Source organism: Dromiciops gliroides, chromosome 1, assembly GCF_019393635.1.
Source record: "Dromiciops gliroides isolate mDroGli1 chromosome 1, mDroGli1.pri, whole genome shotgun sequence".
NCBI classification, from domain to species: domain Eukaryota; kingdom Metazoa; phylum Chordata; class Mammalia; order Microbiotheria; family Microbiotheriidae; genus Dromiciops; species Dromiciops gliroides.
In genome coordinates this window covers 741,800,157-741,819,317 of record NC_057861.1, presented here as the reverse complement: position 1 = coordinate 741,819,317, position 19,161 = coordinate 741,800,157, and the positions used below count along the sequence as shown (strand labels likewise).

Genomic DNA, 19,161 nt, shown 5'->3' with positions numbered 1-19,161 from the left:
GGTCGGGGGAGGGGGGCAGTCCAGGAGGTGAAGGGGGCGGGCGTGGGGGGAGGAGGCGCATGCACGCGTGGCACTAACACGATGCTCCCGTTCCCAGGCCACACGCGTTGCACACACACGACGCCACACCGGCTGCCCCAGGCCCGCCCCCCGCCAGCTCCCTCCAGGGCTTGACGACTCGGAGCTCCCGGTCTGGGTTTCTGGCGGGGGCGGGGCGGCGGGGGCGGAGCGCAGGGGGCGGGGCGGGCTGCGGCGCCGCCAGGCCCCACGCGGGGGCGCCCGAGCGCAGGCGGCCGCCGCCTCACCCGCCTCCTGCTCGCTCTCCTCCTCCCTCTTCTTTCGCCCCCTCGCTCGCCCGGCCGAGGCCCGGCCGCCGCCGCGGGTAGCGCGCCCGCCCGTGCCCGTGCCCGTGCCCGTGCCCCGCGCGCCCCCGCGCTCCCGCGCCCGCGCTCGCTCGGCGGCTGCTCCTGAAGGCTGGAGGCGGCGGCGGCGGGAGCAGCGGTGAGCGGCGGCGGCGGCGGCGCTGTGTCCCCGGCCCGGCCCGGCCCGGCCCCGGCTCGCCTCCCGCCCTGGCCCGGCCCGGCCCCGACTGCGGCGGTGAGTGAGGCTGGGGGCTGGGGATCCCCCCACACCGAGGCAGGGGGAGAAGCAGCGAAGGGGGAGTGACCTGGGAAGGGAGCGTGCGGGGGGTGGGGGCTCCTGGGACCCCCTCGCCCTCTCCCCAGAAAAGTTGGAGGAGGGCCTGGTGTGAAGGGGAGGGGCCCCTCGGCGAGGAGGGAGCGGGTATCTGGAGGGGGGCGGTGAGGATGGCGCCCCCTGCCCAGGAGGGATGGAGAGACGTGCGGAGGAGACCCTTAGAGAGGGGAGCGCTCCCCAAGGAGGGGGGTTTGTAGAGGGGTGGGGGGAAAGAGATCCCCAATGGGGGGGAAGGAGACCCGCTGCGGGGGGAGCTCCCTGAAGGTAAGGCGCTTGTAGAGGAGGGAGACCCCCAGTGAGGGAAGGAGACTCTCTGGGGGGCTCTCCAAAGGAGGGGGGCTTGTAGAGGAGGGGGCCCCCAGTGAGGGAAGGAGACTCTCTGGGGGGCTCTCCAAAGGAGGGGGGCTTGTAGAGGAGGGAGACCCCCAGTGAGTAAAGGAGACTCCCTGGGGGGCTCCCCAAAGGACGGGGCTTGTAGAGAAGGGGGCCCCCAGTGAGGGAAGGAGACTCTCTGGGGGGCTCCCCAAAGGACGGGGCTTGTAGAGAAGGGGGCCCCCAGTGAGGGAAGGAGACTCTCTGGGGGGCTCCCCAAAGGAGGGGGGCATGTAGAGGAGGGAGACCCCCAGTGAGGGAAGGAGACTCTCTGGAGGGCTCCCCAAAGATCGGGCTCACGGAGTGCCATGGGGAGCCAAACTGTAAAGAGGACCGGGCTGGGGAGGGGCGGGGGCTTCCAGGGACCCCGGCAGGACCAGGGGCTGGGGTCGGGGGAGATCGGGGTGATGAGCAGAGCCGGGAGTGGAGGGCACTTGAGCGTCCCCAGCATCTGAGCCTGGGCCGTGAGCTGGGCGGCATGGGTCACTCCTCAATGTGACTCGGAGTGGACCGTGCTCTAGTGCTGATCGCCCTCCGTGCTGGTGCTACCCTTTGCTCGCCCTCCCATCTTAATGAAGGCCCAGCCGCCTCCCCTCTCCCCCCTCCTCCAGTCCCCACCCCCGGGGAGCTTAGGTCGGCTCCAGATTCTGGGGAGAAAGAGGGCAGAGAGCGCTGCCCCCCAGTAGCTTAAACTCCAGCCCCTCGCTGGGAGCCCAGGTCCTGTGGGAGGGGGTTTAGCGGTTGGGGTCTTGGACAGTGACCTAACAGCGTTTGGCCTCTGAGTTATTTATTCCCGGTGCTGTTTTTGCAGTTATTAAACACTCGCTGGGAGCCCCTGTTCATAACATGGGTGAGATATTGATCTTTTCCTTAGGAAATTTTATATCCTGAAAAGATTTACAAGATGTACGGGATGTCGGCTTTTTATCCAGGACTTTTCTGTGTGTGTTATTTAAAAATTCTGGATACCGGATTATGAAAAATTGAGACTAAACGGGGAAGTCTGTGAAGCCTGAACAAATATTGAGGAGTAGAGAAAAAAAGGAAAGCTTCAGATAACCATGTTCTCCTTTTTGACTGAAATCTCAGTGTTTGGGCTCAAGTAGTGTTAATGGGCTGTTCTGCGCTTAGCTGGGCCAGTCCTTCAGGCAAACAGCCCACCAGGTCTCTTACCAGGCTAAGAAAGCGTGCCCAGCTTGCTGTACGCCACCAGGGTTTGGCCTTGCTCTCATTGCATCTCCAGGTCATCACAAGATAATGGTTGGTATCAGTGGTAGCTGACATTTATGTAGGGCGTGAGAACTTTGTATGACGAGAGTGGGGCATCACATGTGGGTGGTCCAGTGCAGCATTGGTGCCCACCAGGTGCAGAAGCCCAGAGGAAGGCCTTTCAGCATGGTGGGTAGATCCTGGGTGGAGCCTCTGTGGGTGAATGTGGGCCAAGAATCTCACAGGATGAAAAGACACACCCTCTTGGGTTACAGTCTCTGCTGATTTGGGGGGGGGGTTGTCAGCTTGGCCATAGAGGGAATGACCACATAGGTGAGTTCACCAATAGAAGTTTTGAAGTAATAAGCAGTAGTTTAAAAGATTGCACTTTAGCTAAAGGTGTTGTTTTTCTTGAGGTTTGGGCGGCATGCTCGGTAGAGCAGAGCTGGATTTAATTGCTGGGCATTAGAATGTTAACCCTCTGCATTTTGTATAGCCACTAGTGAAGCAAATAGGTTTGGACCATCTATTGCAAGTGAGGCTTGTTGGTGTCCTGATACTCTCAGTCAGTCAATAAACATTTATTAAGCACCTCCTATGAAGCGATCCTTGTGGCTGCTCTTACCTACCTTCCCTTTTCCAGAGATATTAATTTTCTATCACAGATGTCCAAGATAGAAAAAAAAATTACAATGAACAGTAGCTTATCAGGAAGTAAAGGTTGGATGTTTTAAGTGAATGAATGTAGGAAGAAGGCCTGATCCTTTTAGCATAGCTAATCATTCATATAGGTATTCTTTATATTATGCATCAAGAATCGGGCACCTTATTTGTTCCTAGAAAAAAAATGCTAGTTGCTGCTTCTGTGAAGTTTTGTGTAAATAGAATCATGTTTTAATTGCATGAGGAGAACTTGCAATTTAAAGGAATCTGGTGACAAATGCTTTTGCAAAGAGAATCATCACCTCGATTTATCTGGATTTTTCATGCTTAGGGCTTACTTAGAATGTGTCTTGTTTTGTGACAGTGCTTTTGCCTTAGGGATCCTCCTGCACCATACTTTGGGCTAGTGGGGGACCCCAGTGCTGATAAAGCTCCGATCTGGAGGTCCCTCTGGCTTTGCCAGTCCATTCAACAGCCTTCTGTCCCATCCATTGAAGCCCCTTAGGAGAACTTGGGTGGGGAAAGTGGGGCCAACTCTGCAGCTCCTTGTCCTGGCACTGTTAACCTGGAGGGCTCTCTGCTCCTATTGACTCAGGCCTTCTGTGTGTGACAGAAATTTCATGTAGTGAAGTTATGCACTACATGGAAAGATGGGAAGGATGGTGTGATAATTAAAAACAAAAACAGACCCCCCCCCCCCGCCCAAACCCAGGACTTTCAAAACCATTTAATCACCATTTTCATATAATATCAGAGCTGAAATAGTCCTCTTGACAGACTTTATTCCCCCAGTATCCATCTGCAGCAGGGAGGGAAGGTTGTAGCCCCATTTTATCATTAGAGAAATTGAGGTGCCCCGATGCTGGTGAGGTGGCATTAATTTACGCTCACCCAGTGAGTTAGTGACACTAGAACTTGATGCTCCTTCCTCTCACAAATGCTTGTTCTGCTAGACTGCACTGTGGTGATGAACAGCTAAAGAAAAAAGATTATTTTAAGAATAATTCCATCTCTGCCGTGTTGGCTCACAGCTCTAAGGAGGGGAGCACCCATGGCTTGGAACCAGGAGAGATTGCAAGGGCTCTGGACCTGTTTCGGGCACTACTAGTGTGTGACTTAGGGTCACAGCAGCTCTCTGAGCCTCAGCAGCACTGGAGATGGTGATGCCAGGAGTACCTGCCTGCCTGCCTTTCAGGGCTGTGGCTGAGACCGTGAGGAGTTCATGTTTGTAAAGTGCTTTGTAAACTTTGAAGCACAGCGGAGATATCTGTGAGGCAGCATAGCTGTAGTGAGTGGATGGAGAGCCGGTCTCACAGCCAGGATGACCTGTGTTCAAGAGCTGCCTCTGATACGTGGGGAGGTCCTTCACCTCGTGCCCGGATAACTCTCTGACACCAAGGTGCAGAGAAGGTCCTGAACTGCAGCGGGTGAGGGAGTTTCCCCACCTCGGAGTTCCTTAGACCAGTGAAATCACAAGCCAGTCCCTATTGCTATAAATAAAAAACACAACATTTTTTCCCCAAGATGCAGTGGCTGCCAGTGCTAGCTTGTATGTTAGTTAACCCGAAGGACTCTTCAGATTTCTCTGAACTAGTTGCTATAAAAAGTATTCTACTTTTAAACTCCCACATGGTTCGGGTAACAGAGAAACTGAGTACAAAGGTAATTTTGAAGGTATGTGCAGATGTTGGAAATTTATTCTTGCCTTGTTTCTAAATGCCAGAAGCAGGGACTTAAGGAGAATGGCATTTTAAGTGTCTGTCTGGAAACCCCATGAAGGCAGTAGTTATAGGTCTTTAGTATTATTTCTTCAAGTTCTGAAGTGTCTATAGAAATTTATAGATCGTTATAAAGTAACAGGGCTTTTTGCCCCAGGGAATTTTTGGTCTGAGGTCATGGCAGAGACAATAAACCAGGGAAAAAAAAAGTTAAATCAGTTCTTTAAATTAGAGACTGGAATGGTTTTTGCAGCAGTAAGATTTGCTTTCAGACTGGTTCTCGAGTTGTTTAAACGCTATCAAGATGTCGAGGCGTGCAGTTGTGAGCACGCCAGACACACTCTAGATTTTTTTTTTAACAGTTTGCTTATAAAGCTCCCATAAATTAACTGAGTTGTCTCTGAATTAATTACCTAGTAAACTTACCTTGTCAGAATTAATACCTTAGTCTTAATTAAACTTCGAAGCCCAGAAGTGGATGTGTTTTCACTATTTCTTCAGGATGGATTAACTAGTTCTTTCTGCAGAAATGAGGAGTGAGTTCTCAGTCTGACTTCAGAACAAAGATCTTTTTAGGTGAACTCATTCAGTAGGATGTGAACAGTCATTCTGTCTGTGTGTCTTAGCACAAGGCCACCTCTGGCTTTTGGAGCATTCATAGTTCGTTTTTTTTATTAGGAAAGATGACTTTAATGGAAACGTTATTTGCTTTTTTATCATGAAGCTTTTATTCCCCATTATAAGCAATTTCTCTGAACAATTCGATTTTTTTTTGTCATTATCTTAGTAAAACAGACTCATGTAATTCACATTTCAGGAGAATGCTGCCTGTCCTGTGGTCATTTTATTTTGCATCAGGCCCTCTCCTAGAGACCAAGTAGAGAGAAGATGGGAGGAGAACCATCGATTTGCTAATTGTTAACAGCTCTATCCTCTCTTTTAAAGATCTTCCTCAGTGGTTTAGTAGAAGGAGAAGATCAAACTATGGGTGAAATGAGATTCTTTTGGATTAATTGTTGTCCTTAATGCTTAGTCGTTTCAGTCGTTTGACCTCATAGGGGTTTTCTTGGCAGAGATACTGGAGTGGTTTGCCTTTTCCTTCTTCAGCTCAGTTTACCAATGAGGAACTGAGGCAGACAGGGTGACGTGACTTGCCCAGGGTCACACAGCTAGGAAGTTTCTGAGGTCATATTTGAACTCAGGAAGATGAGTCTTCCTGACTCCAGGCACAGAGCTCCTGACAACTGAGCCCCCTTGCTGTCCATTCCATTCATCCAAGCATTTCATTTGGCTGTCCCCCACTTGTGTCATTCTTTCCCTCCTTTGTGTCTCCTGCTTTCCCTGGCTTCAGGTCCCAGCTAAAATTTCACCATCTACAGGAATCCTTTCCTGGTTTCCCCTCGAGCTAGTTAACTAATTCTTAATTCCCTATCGATTATCTCCAATTGATCTTGTATCTTGTTTGTACACAATTGTTGTCTTCCCTGTTAGCATGTGAGCTCCTTGAGAGCAGGAACTTTCTTTGACTCTCTGATACTTAGCCTAGTGCTTGGCACACAGTAGACACTTAATAAATGCTTGTTGACATGACATGATTTCCCTGTTTTCCTGCCTTCCCAGAATTAATTGATTAACTTTATAAAGATAATTCAGAGACTGTTTATCCAATTGATCTATAACCTGTAGCCCATGATCACAATGATGGTCTCTCACAACCTTAGTTTAAATTTTGAAGGCCTATCAATACTTAATACTCTATATGGCATTTTATTTGTTCCTACAAAGGGTCTCCCCTGGTAACATGAGTCTTGGGCTTGTGCTTCTACCCTGATAACATCACAGTTTGGCTCTGGTCTAAAAGGACTTCCTATGCAAGTACTCAGACTAACAAAGCATTGAATACTGGACAGGTTTTCTCTAACTTAATAAATAATGCAAAGGACTCATCTTTGAGTTCATTAAACAGGCAAGGGAGCCCAGCTTCACTTTTCCATGGGCCTCTGCCTTCCCCAGGGATGTGTATTGTTTTCCAAAACTATAGTACTAACCTGGGAAGACTTCCCTTGCCTTTGTGTAATTAGAGAGTCCAGCCACTGTCTCTCCTGGTAGGTGCAACCTTTATTTTGGACTGATATAACTAATAACTCATAGTAAACACTTGGCATCAACATTTGGACAGGGCTTTTTCTGTCTTCCTGCATCTCTGTGTCTGTGTATCTCTTTTCTCTTTGTAGAGTCTCTCAGGGGAACTGGACTTCTTTGGGGTTTTCAGTGTCTTTCTCTTCAAGGGGATCTCCCTGGAGGTTGTGGTGTTATTTCTCTTAGGAGGCCCCCTCCTCCTTTTCCTCCTTTGTGTCTCTATCTGGTGCCAGGCAGAATTGCCTTTTTTTTTTTTTTTTAAAGAAGCTATGTAGCATCACTTGATTTGGGTGGGTGGGGTCAAAAGTGACTAAAATCAAGTTTTGGGATTGTCTGTGGATTATAACTGTATTCTTGTTTTCTATCATGATGAGTAATGTAGCATTGTCTGTAATTATTTTGTGAATTCAAGAGTCATTTAAATAATTGCTCAATGGGGAAACTGACATCCTTAAGGATATCCTGAAATTGTTAATGGGGAAATGACTGCTAAAGAGGCCAGTTTCCTATTAAGTATCTTCAGTTCAACTCCCCTTATATTTATTAGCTCTTATTTCTAAGGCTGTTTGTCATGGTATAGAAAAAGCTGGCCTCAGAGTTTGGGAGACTTGGGTTCAAGTTCTGCTTCTGACACGTACTGGCTTCATGACTGTGGGCACATCACTGTCCTCTTAGTGATCTAGGCAGCTCTAAGATTATACATTGCAGAGAAAGTGCTCACCTGGGAGTTCCTTACACCAGTAAAACCACAAGTTCAGGCCCTAGTTTCTTTATAGAAAAAAAAAAGAAATATATAAATAAAAGCAAAGAAATAGATTCATAGTTTACATGAAAAATTGTCTTATTTTTATATCACAATAACAAAGAAAAACACTAACGCAAAACATCTGCTACAAAAACTTTGGCATTGTATATAACATTCTGCCTGCTAGAGCTCTACCTTTCTTTTAAACTTCTTTTTTATGAAACTTAATTTTTTAAAAATTAACATTATTTTCTCCTCTCTCTACCACTTCTCCACCCCACTGGGGAAAAAAAGAATCAACCCCTTGAAACAAAAATGCAAGATCACACCAAACAAATTCCTGTAATGATCATGTTTAACCATATGTGTCTCATTTTGCATCTTTAATTCATTACTTCTCTGTCCAGTGGGTATCTCTTTTTATCATTGATCATTTGGAATCATGGTTGGTCAATGCATTGAATAGAGTTCTTAAGTCTTTTCAAGTTTTTATTTACAATGATGTTATTGTATAAGCAGTTCTCCTGGTTTTACTCACTTTATTCTGCATCAGTTGATTTAAGCCTTCTCAGTTTTCTTTGAAACAGTCCCCTTTGTTATTTCTTGTAATACCACAGCATTCCATTCTATTCATATACCATAATGTCTAGCCACTCCCCATTTGATGGGCGCCCCTTTAGTTTTCAGTTCTCTGCCACCACAAAAAAGTTGCTATGAGTATTTTTGTACATACAGATCCTTTTCTTCTACCTTTGATTTCTTTGGGGGTATCGGCCTAACAGAGTTATAAGCTGGGTCTAAGAGAACTGTGTAGTTTACCATCATTTGGAACACAGTCCGGAATGGCTGGACCAATATACAACTTCACCTTCAGTGTATAGATATTCCTGATTTCTTGTGGCGCCTCTAATATTTGTCATTTCCCTTTTTTGTCAACTTGGTACCACTTCTTTTTCAGAAATACTAGATGTAAATATTTCAAACAATTGGCAGTCTCCTTTCATGTCTTAGATTCTTGTGCAAAAGCTTTTCAGTTTATAGAATTGAAACAATCCAGTTTATTGTTTGTGATTACTTCTATTCCTTGTCTGAGTTAACATTCTCTCTGTAACTATAGTTGTAAAAGACACTGTCTTTGGGTTTCTTCCTTTCTTTTTTCTTAAATGATGTGACCTTTTATGTGTAGGTTGAATATCCATTTGGGACTTACTGTATTATTTTGTCTAAGATACTGGCCTAAGCTTATTTATTTATTTTTTGCCAAACTGCTTTCTCATTTTTCCAGCAACTCCATGATTTTGTGTTTATGTTCTCAGGGTTAAGTTTAGTTCTTAGGGTTATTGTACACTGGGCTACAGAGTTCAGTTGTTTTGACTCTAACTTTTCTATTTCTAAATCATTACTAAATAGTTTTGATAATTACAGATTTATCATACAGTTTGAGATAATTCTTTTTATCATTATATTCTTCGAAATTCTAGACCTCTTGTTTCTCTTAATAGATTTTAAGCTATTGTTTTGTCTAGCTTTATAATGTAATACCTTGACAGTTTAATATGGCATTAAACCTATGAATTAATTTAGGTAGTATAATCATTTTATTATTTTAGTATAGCCCAACCACAAAAAAATGAATATCCCCTCATTTATTTGAGTTATTTTCTCTCTTTTAAAAAAGTGTTTTGCAGTTTTATTTATATAATGTTATCTGTATTTTTTTGATATATTGACTCAGATAGATTCAGTGTTTTGAATGCTATTTTTCCTATTGTTTTTTCCTGGTTTTTGTTATTGCTAATATAAACGTTGATGGATTTTTGGACCTAATTTTATGTTGCCACTTTACTAGAACTGTTGTCTTCATTTGCTGATTATGTGAAAATTTCTAAATAAGCTATCATATTGTCTGTGAATAGGGTTAAGTTCATAAATCAAGGTGGGTTTTTTTGGTTTTCCTTTGTTTTGTTTTTTAAAGAGGGACCTGGGAAGAAGCCAGTGGATTAGGGAAGAGTGAAGACAGAATGTCTGACTGGGACTAGCTGGCAGAGGATACTGCAGAAGGGATGGGCTCAAGGGTTCAAGCAGAGGGGTTGACTTTTGGCAGGAATGACCATCCCTTACTGAGAGACTGGAGCACAAGAGGAGAGAATGGGGGATGATGGAGAGGAGTTTGGAGGTGTGGAGCAGTGGAAAAGAGGGAGATTGTGATAGGTGGCCTCCGTTTTTAGTATAGTCATTTCATTTGGGTACTTGAGGGGTAGCGTAGGGGACTTGAGGGAGAAGAGAAGGTTTAGAACATCCGCTGCAGGGATCACAATAGAGGCAATTGGGGAAGAATCCAAGAGTCCTTGTGCTGCAATGAGGGCCCACGTGCACTTAGCTAAAATAGCTTTGTAGCGAATCCATTCAGCACAGTGGCTTTAATTTCATCCTGCAGTGCTCAGCAGGAGTTAGGTAAGAGCAAAGAAGATGGTGCCTATGGGTAAATCCAGAGTTGGAGTTTGTCAAGATAAAACAAGAGATTCAGAGGTTGAACTGGTCAACTATAGGGTCAGAATTGTGGAGGGAGGAAAGGAAGGGCAGAGGACAGGTGATGACGGATTGGGAGAACTGGGAAAGGTGGGGGTCTAGACGTCATATCGAGGGTGGGTGAAGAAGAGGTAAAGCAGGGATGCAGCAGAAGAGGGGGTGGGTATGAGGTGATGTGCGTTAAGAAGGAAGGTGACCTGAGGGACATTGCTATGGATACTGAAAACCTGAGTCGAAGGGCTGGGGCAGAGGCACAGAGGAAGCCCGGTCCTGAACTCCTGAAAGAAGGGCCTGGACCGGATGACGTGGATGGAAGGATTCAGTGCCTCAGTGGAAGGACGTCTGCCGCTTCTTCCTCCTCCTCTCAAAGTCTGTGAGGACTTGGGAGAAAAGAAACTCCCCCAAATTCAGGGAGACAGAAGCTGGGTTTTCATGAGCCCAGATGATGGAAGAGACCTAGGAGGAAGAGTGTGTGGACCCTAAGGTCGGGATCCCAAAGGGCTCTGCGGAATGAAAGGGCAGAGCAGAGGGTAAAGACCTGGAGGGGGTAGGAAGGAGAAGATGGGGAGCGGTCTCTGGGGGAAAGGAACCTCCTTGTAGGAGGTTGCCAACTGTACCGTGGGAGAAAAATCAATTGACTGGACCTGCCTCCCCTTTGAAACAGGAGGAAAACCCAAAGCCTTGTAACAAACAGGCATTGTTGCCACATTGACACTGTCCAAAACTGTGTCTTATTCTGTGTTTTGAATCCATCACCTCTCTGTCAGAGTATCGATAGACAGCATGCTGCATGTTCTGCTATTGGTCCCTTGGAATCATGGTTGATAATTGTATTGATCAGAGTTAAGTCTTTAAATGTTACTCGTCTTTACAATATTATTATCCTGAAAATTCTCCCAGGACCCCTTTCCAGTGTCCTCTGATGACTTATGTCTGTCCATGTGTGTGAAGTTGTTGCCAGACTTCTTTAGTCATCACCAAACATTGGGGAGTGGGTAGATGTGTGTAGTTGGAAGGTCAGTAAATATTTGGAGTGAGTGAGTCCCTTTGGTCAGACTGAACTCAGACTTGTCATCAGCCCTTCAGCCTTGTCCCAAGGTGGTGGAAGATTAAGCACAGCTTGAAGATCTCCCCCCTCCCCAACTGTAAATGGAGGAAGTGTGTCACTCCTGGGCTCTGAGTCATCGCAGAGGAGCCGAGCAGTGTGCCCTAGTGGCTAGGGCCCCAGACATGGAGTTGAGACCGCTCGGGTCAGCTTTTGTTCTAGATGCTTACTGTAAGGTAGTGTGATCCTGGGTACCTCACTTAACATTCATTTACTGCCAGCTGCTCTGCTGGATTTCAGCTCCATCATCACCTTCACCATGGCCATCCCCGGATCAACTCATCATCATGAACATTGCTTCAGGTTTGCCCCTCGGTAGCCTTGGGTGCTTCTGCCTGTCTTGATGGAGACCTATGCGGCAGAGCAAAAAATTCCTCCTCTGTCTTCCCTTTAGAGAGGGCTTTCTAAGATGCCAGCCATCTCGTGTCCTCCTTTTCAGCTTCCTTTTTAATATTGTTTCCCCTGTTAGGTGGTAGTTGTCTTGAGGCCAGGGACTGTCTTTTTCTTCTTTGTAGCCCTAGCATTTAGCACAGTGCCTGGCACTTAGTTGGTCTTTAATAAATGTTTATTGTATTGTTTTGTACTTAACCTCTTTGGGCTTGAGGGTCTCTATTTTTTTTTCCTCATCTGTAAAATAGGGAACAATTGTATCAAATTTCCCAAATTAGAAGACTCAGATGAGATAAGGATCTTAAAGGGGCAAAGCCTAAACTTCTCTCAAGTCACTATTTGTTCTTATTATTCACTTTTATTCCTCAGAGTGTCCTGAGGCTTAAGGTACCTGATGGAAGGATGGAAGGATGGATGGGTGGATGGGTGGGTGGGTGGGTGGATGGGTGGATGGGTGGATGGGTGGGTGGATGGGTGGATGGGTGGATGGGTGGATGGGTGGATGGGTGGATGGATGGATGGATGGATGGGTGGATGGGTGTGTGTGTGTGTGTGTGAACCCCTTTGGCAGAGGATTCAAAGGTCTTCAGCTTCCCAGGCTTAGGATCTTGGGCATGAGACTGTGGTGGATGACACTGAACTCACTCCAGGGGCCAGCTGGTATGTGGAGGAAGCATTTCCAGCCTTTTAATCCCTGGAAAGGCAGAGTCTTTCTTCCCCTCCCCCCATCACTTTGAGCCCTGATACTCGGGTGCTCGTATTTCATTAGCATATAATTTGGATATTTAGAAATAAAACGGTTAAAGAGATCTGGATTCCAGGTGCTGAAGGGGATTTTGTTCTCCACAAAGAGCAGAAGTTAGAGTTGAAGTGGGTTATGCTATTTTAGAGTTTCTAATACTTGCCAGAAAGAAAAATTGTTTTCATCTAGGCCTCCTGAATGAATATAAAGGTCTGAATTTCCAGGTACATGATGAATATTGTTCCTAGGGAAGCAGATGCCTTTAACAAGTTACGGTGATATTTCACTTAGAAGCAGCGCGGCACAGCACTAACATTTACCTTGCCCTGTTGGGTTTTGGACATGTCTCTTTGGCAGAAGTTTGGGGGGACTTAGAGGTGCTTTTTGTCAACTACTTGCTCTCATCGATCTTGGACTTTGGTGTTTCATAGCTGCTCTGTAACTGAACGTTGGTATTTGCCATGATGCAGATGGGAGATATTGTCTGGTTTTCTTTTATGACCATCCAAGAGTTTATCTCGCTTTGATTTAGCAATAAATGGTTCCTAAGAGCACAGACTTGCCATATCAGATGGAACATTGATGGTTTCTGCCCCTTCTTTACTTTTATCCCCGTTTCACTTTGTGGATTTGATAATCATGGGCTGGAGTTCTTCACATCACGAATGATAAAGAATTGAAGCTATGAGCCCTTGCCAGGGAAGGGGGGTAGTGAATGGTGGAAGGACTTTATGGTTTGAGTGACCAAACTGCCAGGATTTTCTAAGTCCTGACTCTTGTTTGGACAGTGTGGCTATGATGTCTGCATATGGACCCCTCAGCTTGTATTCCTTGAGGACTGTTCTCGACGTGCAGGGTGTGATGGAGCCCAGAGCACAGTCCATAGACCAGGCTCTAGGGTAAGGGTGACTTTCTAGCCTTGGGCCTCCTGCCGTTTTCTCCTTTTTAACAGAAAGCATCAGAGACGATGTCTGTCTCCCAGAGTTATAGTAGCGATAAGATAAAACTATTCAAAAGTACCTCCACAGATACGGAGTGTCACTATGGACTGCCCCAGGTTGGCTCTCAGAGGCCATGAAGGGTTCCTTTGGGTGCTAGGAGAATGCACAAAGGTACCAGTTGCCTAGTGATCATTTTTGCATGACTTTGATTCATCTTAATAATCTGTTTCCTGATAGGGACTGAAGGGATTGTTGTTGTTTTTCTATGGAAAAATGGCTGAAAATTGGAAAATTGGGTCTGTTTGCTTCAGCTCACTGTTTGTAGAAATGCTGTGATGACACAGACCCCGGGCTCTGATGTTTAGTCTTCCGTTAGAGGGGCATGAAGACTTTTTCCCATTGTGATTTCTCCTTTGGAGTCAGGGTGGGGCTAGGTGATATTATTAGTAACCCCTCAGTGAACCTTGGAAGTGCAGATACCACACAGCAGAGGAATGACAGGCCCACAGCAGCCCTGGAGCGGGATGCTTGTTCCTGTTTTCCCCTTAGAGAGAGCCTGCGCTGACCCTCTCTGGATCTGACTGCTGAGGGCAGAGTGCAGCCACGAAGGACTCCCCTTCTGACTGGTCCATGGTTCATTTGTCTGTTTGCTTTGAAGAAATTGCAAGGTGGGGAAGTAGATGTTTTAGGCTCTGGTTTCAGTCCCTGCTGGGCTATGCAAATGTTCTCTACATGCCTGAGTGACCTTTTGAAAAAGAGCCTTTGTGATCTCCTGTAGCCAGGGCCCGTTTGGGGAATTGTGGGCCAGATCCCGCTAAAGTGGGGGAAGTGGGCTGGTGAAGGACGAGGGGACATACGGCCAGCTTCCTCCTCCTTGCACCGGCTGAAGCACGGCCCTTTGCTTGGCAGTTTTCTCTATGGGTTGATCATGGAATGAAGTGTGAGCTTCATGAACTGGGAGCCGGGATCATGTCTGCTTGGGTGCTTTAGGATAGCTGACACGAGGAAGTGACCTCAGTGTAAGCCCAGATGTGTAGGGTGGCATAGGCTCCGTGGCACAGGACGGGCTCAAAGTTGGTGGTCTGATTTTCAGCTTACGCTTCTGAGATGCTCTGTGTCTATTATATAGTAGTAAGCTGGTTAACATCTTTTTCTGCAGCATTAAAGTTCATAGAAAAATATTTTATTTTAGAAACTTCAACATTTGCTTTCATTTTTTTAATGAATAGGTTTTCAAAGTAGAATTACTTGAAAAGTTGATAAGGAAGAGATTTATAATTGCCATTGTTTTTGTTGGTTTTTACTATTTACGTTGATGGGGAAGGAGGATTTTATTTTTCCCTTTTCATAAATGACCTTCCTGATACAGGGTCATCATAGATTCTAATCAGGATGAAGTTGCACGATAAATAAATTCATTGTAAAAATTCTGAAAACTGTATTTCACAGAAAGTAGACAGCTGATTATTGATTAGGGCACAGCATTTGAGGGCCCGGTTTTCCTTATTAAGGTTTTCCTTCTTTCCTAACTGAAATAATTCTTTTTCTTTGTGGACATGTCAGCCATGCAGATAAAGCCCTCATTATTTAGCCCAAGTGGAATGCATAGGACGGCTCAAGAATTAATAATTTGTTGTCCCCAGAGACTGTGGTCCTTGAGGTAAGGAGAGAGGGCACTGGAAGGTCTTTGAAAATAGGATACGGTTCAGACCTTTGTTTGGGGGCAGGGTGGGAGATGAATACAAACCAGGAGTGGCGATGTTTGGTCTTCTGTGAGAAGGGCATGACAAGTGTTTTTCTGTGAGTCCTTAACATTCTGTTTTCTCCCCTTGTGGGGCTAGGTGATATTATTACTGAACCTTCAGTGAAACTTGGGAGTGCGGAGACCAAGCGTCCGAGCAGATGGATAATGGAGACTGGGCCTATATGGTGAGTGCAATGTCACTGCCAGCTGTAGCTGGACAACCTTGATCTTTCTTACATATCCACACACGCCCTTTATCATGAATTTTAAAAACATAAATAGCTATAAATTCCTAGATGTAACTTACTGTAAATCAGAATGATTTATGACATTTATTATGACTATGACATTTATTACATTCTATCATGTTTGAGGTATTGTAATACATTTAATAGCGCATTTATGTATTTACATACAACATAGGTGTCTCTTTTAAAAACTATAGTTTAATATTGGGCAATGAGTTTTTTAAAATCATATTATGAAACGTAAAGTTCCGCTCTTTGAAATTTTTATTTATTTAATTTTTTTGTGGGGCAATGAGAGTTAAATGACTTGCCCAGGGTCACACAGCTGGTAAGTGTCAAGTGTCTGAGGACAGATTTGAACTCAGGTCCTCCTGAATCCAAGGCCAGTGCTTTATCCACTACACCATCTAGCTATCCCCAAGTTTTGCTCTTAAAATTTTGTTTTCTTCATCAAGTTCTAACTGCATTGAAGTGATGCTGATGGAAAACATCTATCCATTTATTTTGCGGTTATGGAATTTAGTGAGATTTATTTATGTCATTTGGTGGATGAGTGCCACCACCATTAATGTTATCCTTTTCCCCAAAAAGAATCACAGCAAATGTGAGATTATTATTATTTTTTTTTTTGACAGGGCAATGAGGGTTAAGTGACTTGCCCAGGGTCACACAGCTAGTAAGTGTCAAGTGACTGAGGCCGGATTTGAACTCAGGTCCTCCTGAATCCAGGGCCTTTATCCACTGCGCCACTTAGCTGCCCCCTTATTTTTGTATTTTTTTCTACCTTTGGTTGGGAAGTACTTTTCTCATTAAAGCCTGGTCTTTTTATTGGTGGTATGGGTTAGTAAGACTGAAGGTTCATGATAATTTGGAGAAGATGTTTCTTTTCAAAATTAAAGGCAAGATTACGACATTAATGTTACAAATATAAGCAAACTGTCAGGATATGGAAACTTAAAAATAGCATTGTCTGTCTTACATACATCATGGTTTTGTGGTTAGGATGTAGAGATTAGGTGATAGCATTTAGCTTGCTGAGTAATACAAATGATTTGTTCCACAGAAAATGTACAAGGTTAAATTTTGCCCATATTTTGATCTTAACACAACAACTTTTAGTTCTTTTTTTTTCCTTTTGGGGTAAAGTAAACAGAGGAAGTATCAAGAAGAGCTGTTTTGGTCATCAGTTCACTTTTCTTTTTGTCCAATAAAATGATTCCATTGATTTGGGGTAGTTCTTTTTCGGTTCCTCTGCCGCAGAGGTTAACTTGGCGTCAGTCATAGCTTCTCCTACTGCTCCATCACTGAGTAGAGCCTATAGTAGATAGAGGTTTGGTCACGTCATGTACCTGGAGACACAGGAAGTCTGGTGGCCCATTGACCAATCTGGAAGACAGGTGCCAATACCTTTGCCTTTAGCCCTGGTGTTGTCTATGGCCCTAGATGCAGGATCAAATAGTGTTCCCACATAGTTATTTTAAATGCGGAGTATTTGTTTTTAGAGTGTCTAATTCTGAAGAGGTGAAGCTTTGATTTTTAGCAACTTTTTTTGTCGTTTTTTTTTTTTTAATTGAGAATATAATTGCAGCAAATACCTGTCTTTCTGGTGTTCAGTTTGTATTTTTCTAAATTTGGCATTCCCTAGGCAGCTAGTGGTGCAGTGGATAAAGCAATAGGTCTGGACTTAGGAAGATCAAAATTCAAATTTGGTCACAGACACGTATTAGCTGTATGACCTTGGGCAAGTCACAATTTCTGTTTATCTCAGTTTCCTCAACTGTAAAATGGGGATAATCACAACACCTCCCTCTCAGGGTTGTTGTGAGGATCAAATGGGATAATATTTGTAAAGCATTTAGCACATCGAAAATGCTATACATAAATGTTAGTTATATTGTTTTATTTTTTGTTGCTTTTGATAAAATAGTCATTTATAAGATTTAATTTCAAATATACTCTCTTTTAAACCACATTAACCTTCCTTTGTAGCATACTCTATTTGGAAAACTGTTCCCTTTGGTTAGGACAAAAATTGCACAAATCTGGAAGCAATGTAGTAATTCCTTATTTTCAGAGTAAGGCTTTGGAAAAAAAGTACTTTCTAATTTGGGGGATTTCTTTTTTATTCTATTGAAGGAGGTCCTTAAATTTAGCAGTAATATTAGACCCATGGCATTTGATCCCTTGAGGCCATTATTTGTCATTGAAATTAATGGGGTAAACTTAATTTGATGTGTGATACTGGTGTTTGACTAATAAAACACAGATGCTTCTTCCCAGCCTGAGTCACACTGTCTGTTTTGTTTTCAGATGACTGATCCAGTCACATTAAATGTCGGGGGCCACTTGTATACGACCTCCCTCACCACTCTGACAAGGTATCCTGACTCCATGCTGGGAGCCATGTTTGGGGGGGACTTCCCCACAGCCAGAGACTCTCAGGGCAATTACTTCATTGATCGGGACGGACCCCTTTTCCGATATGTCCTCAACTTCTTAAGGACTTCAGAACTGACTTTGCCTCTGGACTTTAAGGAGTTTGATCTGCTTCGGAAAGAAGCTGACTTCTACCAGATCGAGCCCCTGATTCAGTGTCTCAATGACCCGAAGCCCCTGTATCCCATGGATACTTTTGAAGAAGTGGTGGAGCTGTCCAGCACTCGGAAGCTCTCCAAGTATTCCAACCCAGTGGCCGTGATCATCACGCAGCTGACCATCACCACCAAGGTCCACCCTCTGCTGGAGGGCATTTCCAACTATTTCACCAAGTGGAACAAGCACATGATGGACACCAGAGACTGCCAAGTGTCCTTCACTTTTGGTCCCTGTGATTACCACCAAGAAGTCTCTCTCCGCGTCCATCTCATGGAGTACATTACAAAGCAAGGCTTTACGATCCGCAACACACGGGTGCATCATATGAGTGAGCGGGCCAACGAAAACACAGTGGAGCACAACTGGACTTTCTGTCGCTTGGCCCGCAAGACAGATGACTGACCCATAACCCCAGGAGAACCTGTTGGACACTGGCTCGCAGGTGAAAGGTTAAAAAAAAATCACCTCTATGGGCTTAAAATAATCTGTATTTATTTAAAGGATGTGAGGACTGGAAATGAAATTTGTGCTTATCAAAACTCCCTTCCTATCCCCCCCCCCTTTTGTCCCATTCACACTGAGTATGCATGTGCCTGTTCAAATTCTCAAGATACCTTTTTTATAAAAAGAATTCTAAAAATCATTATGGTCTATAATCTACCTGTTAACAGAACTTTTTCTATTACAGTGCTAAAATTATTACTGTTTAAATGGTTCCTAATGCAACTACAAGGCTAAAAACACTGGAAATGGAAGAATTAGCAGGGTACTTCTGACGTCTTTGAGAAAATCAAAACTTGATGAGGGACCTAGTTTCCAGGCCAATAAACAGTGTTGTGAGATGAAAGAAAGCCCTGCTCCAATTGGTTTAAAGTACTTGTTAAGTCCTGCTTTTTCTAGTGAGGACAACGTTTCTTTCTATGCATATAAATCAAGCAACCAAATATCTGTAGCCATGGAAATGTCGGACTAGAAATATTTATATTGGATTTTGAATACAAAATGTCCCCATGGTAGAAATCTTACTTTTTATGCCTGGTGCAATATTATTCCCAAGTGTACCGCCTGCCCAAAAGAAGCTAATAAAAAAAGTGAGATATGGAAATTAAAATCGGATTCATTGATTTTTCTTGGTAATGTGCCTATGTGAGAGTATACGCTTTTTTCCTTAAAATCATTTCAGTACAATATTTTGGAGAGGTTATCAGTGGCACTCCTTTTTTTTTTTTATTTATTTTTTTAATTTTTTAAGTGAGGCAATTGGGGTTAAGTGACTTGCCCAGGGTCACACAGCTAGTAAGTGTTAAGTGTCTGAGGCCAGATTT

General features: G+C 44.4%; 1 protein-coding gene across 4 annotated transcripts; it reads left to right on the top strand.

The window, feature by feature from the left end:
• The first annotated feature begins 546 nt into the window (after positions 1-546).
• KCTD6 (potassium channel tetramerization domain containing 6) lies at positions 547-18,947 on the top strand. 4 transcript variants are annotated; one of them, XM_044003239.1, is made up of 3 exons: positions 547-597; positions 15,091-15,178; positions 17,552-18,947. In XM_044003239.1, the coding sequence occupies exons 2-3, from the start codon at positions 15,152-15,154 to the stop codon at positions 18,236-18,238; spliced, it is 714 nt and encodes a 237-aa protein (XP_043859174.1). In that variant the 5' UTR covers positions 547-597; positions 15,091-15,151; the 3' UTR covers positions 18,239-18,947. The 4 variants fall into 4 exon arrangements, with proteins under 4 accessions (XP_043859174.1, XP_043859184.1, XP_043859179.1 ...); XM_044003249.1 differs by lacking the exon at positions 547-597 and adding an exon at positions 11,334-11,352; XM_044003244.1 differs by lacking the exon at positions 547-597 and adding an exon at positions 14,523-14,909.
• Positions 18,948-19,161: the final 214 nt, after the last annotated feature.

Coding starts and splice junctions, on each gene's coding strand:
- KCTD6 (XM_044003239.1), top strand. CDS start 15,152: ATGGATAATGGAGACTGGGCCTATATG. Junction 15,179..17,551: donor ATGGAGACTGGGCCTATATG/GTGAGTGCAATG, acceptor TTTTGTTTTCAG/ATGACTGATCCAGTCACATT.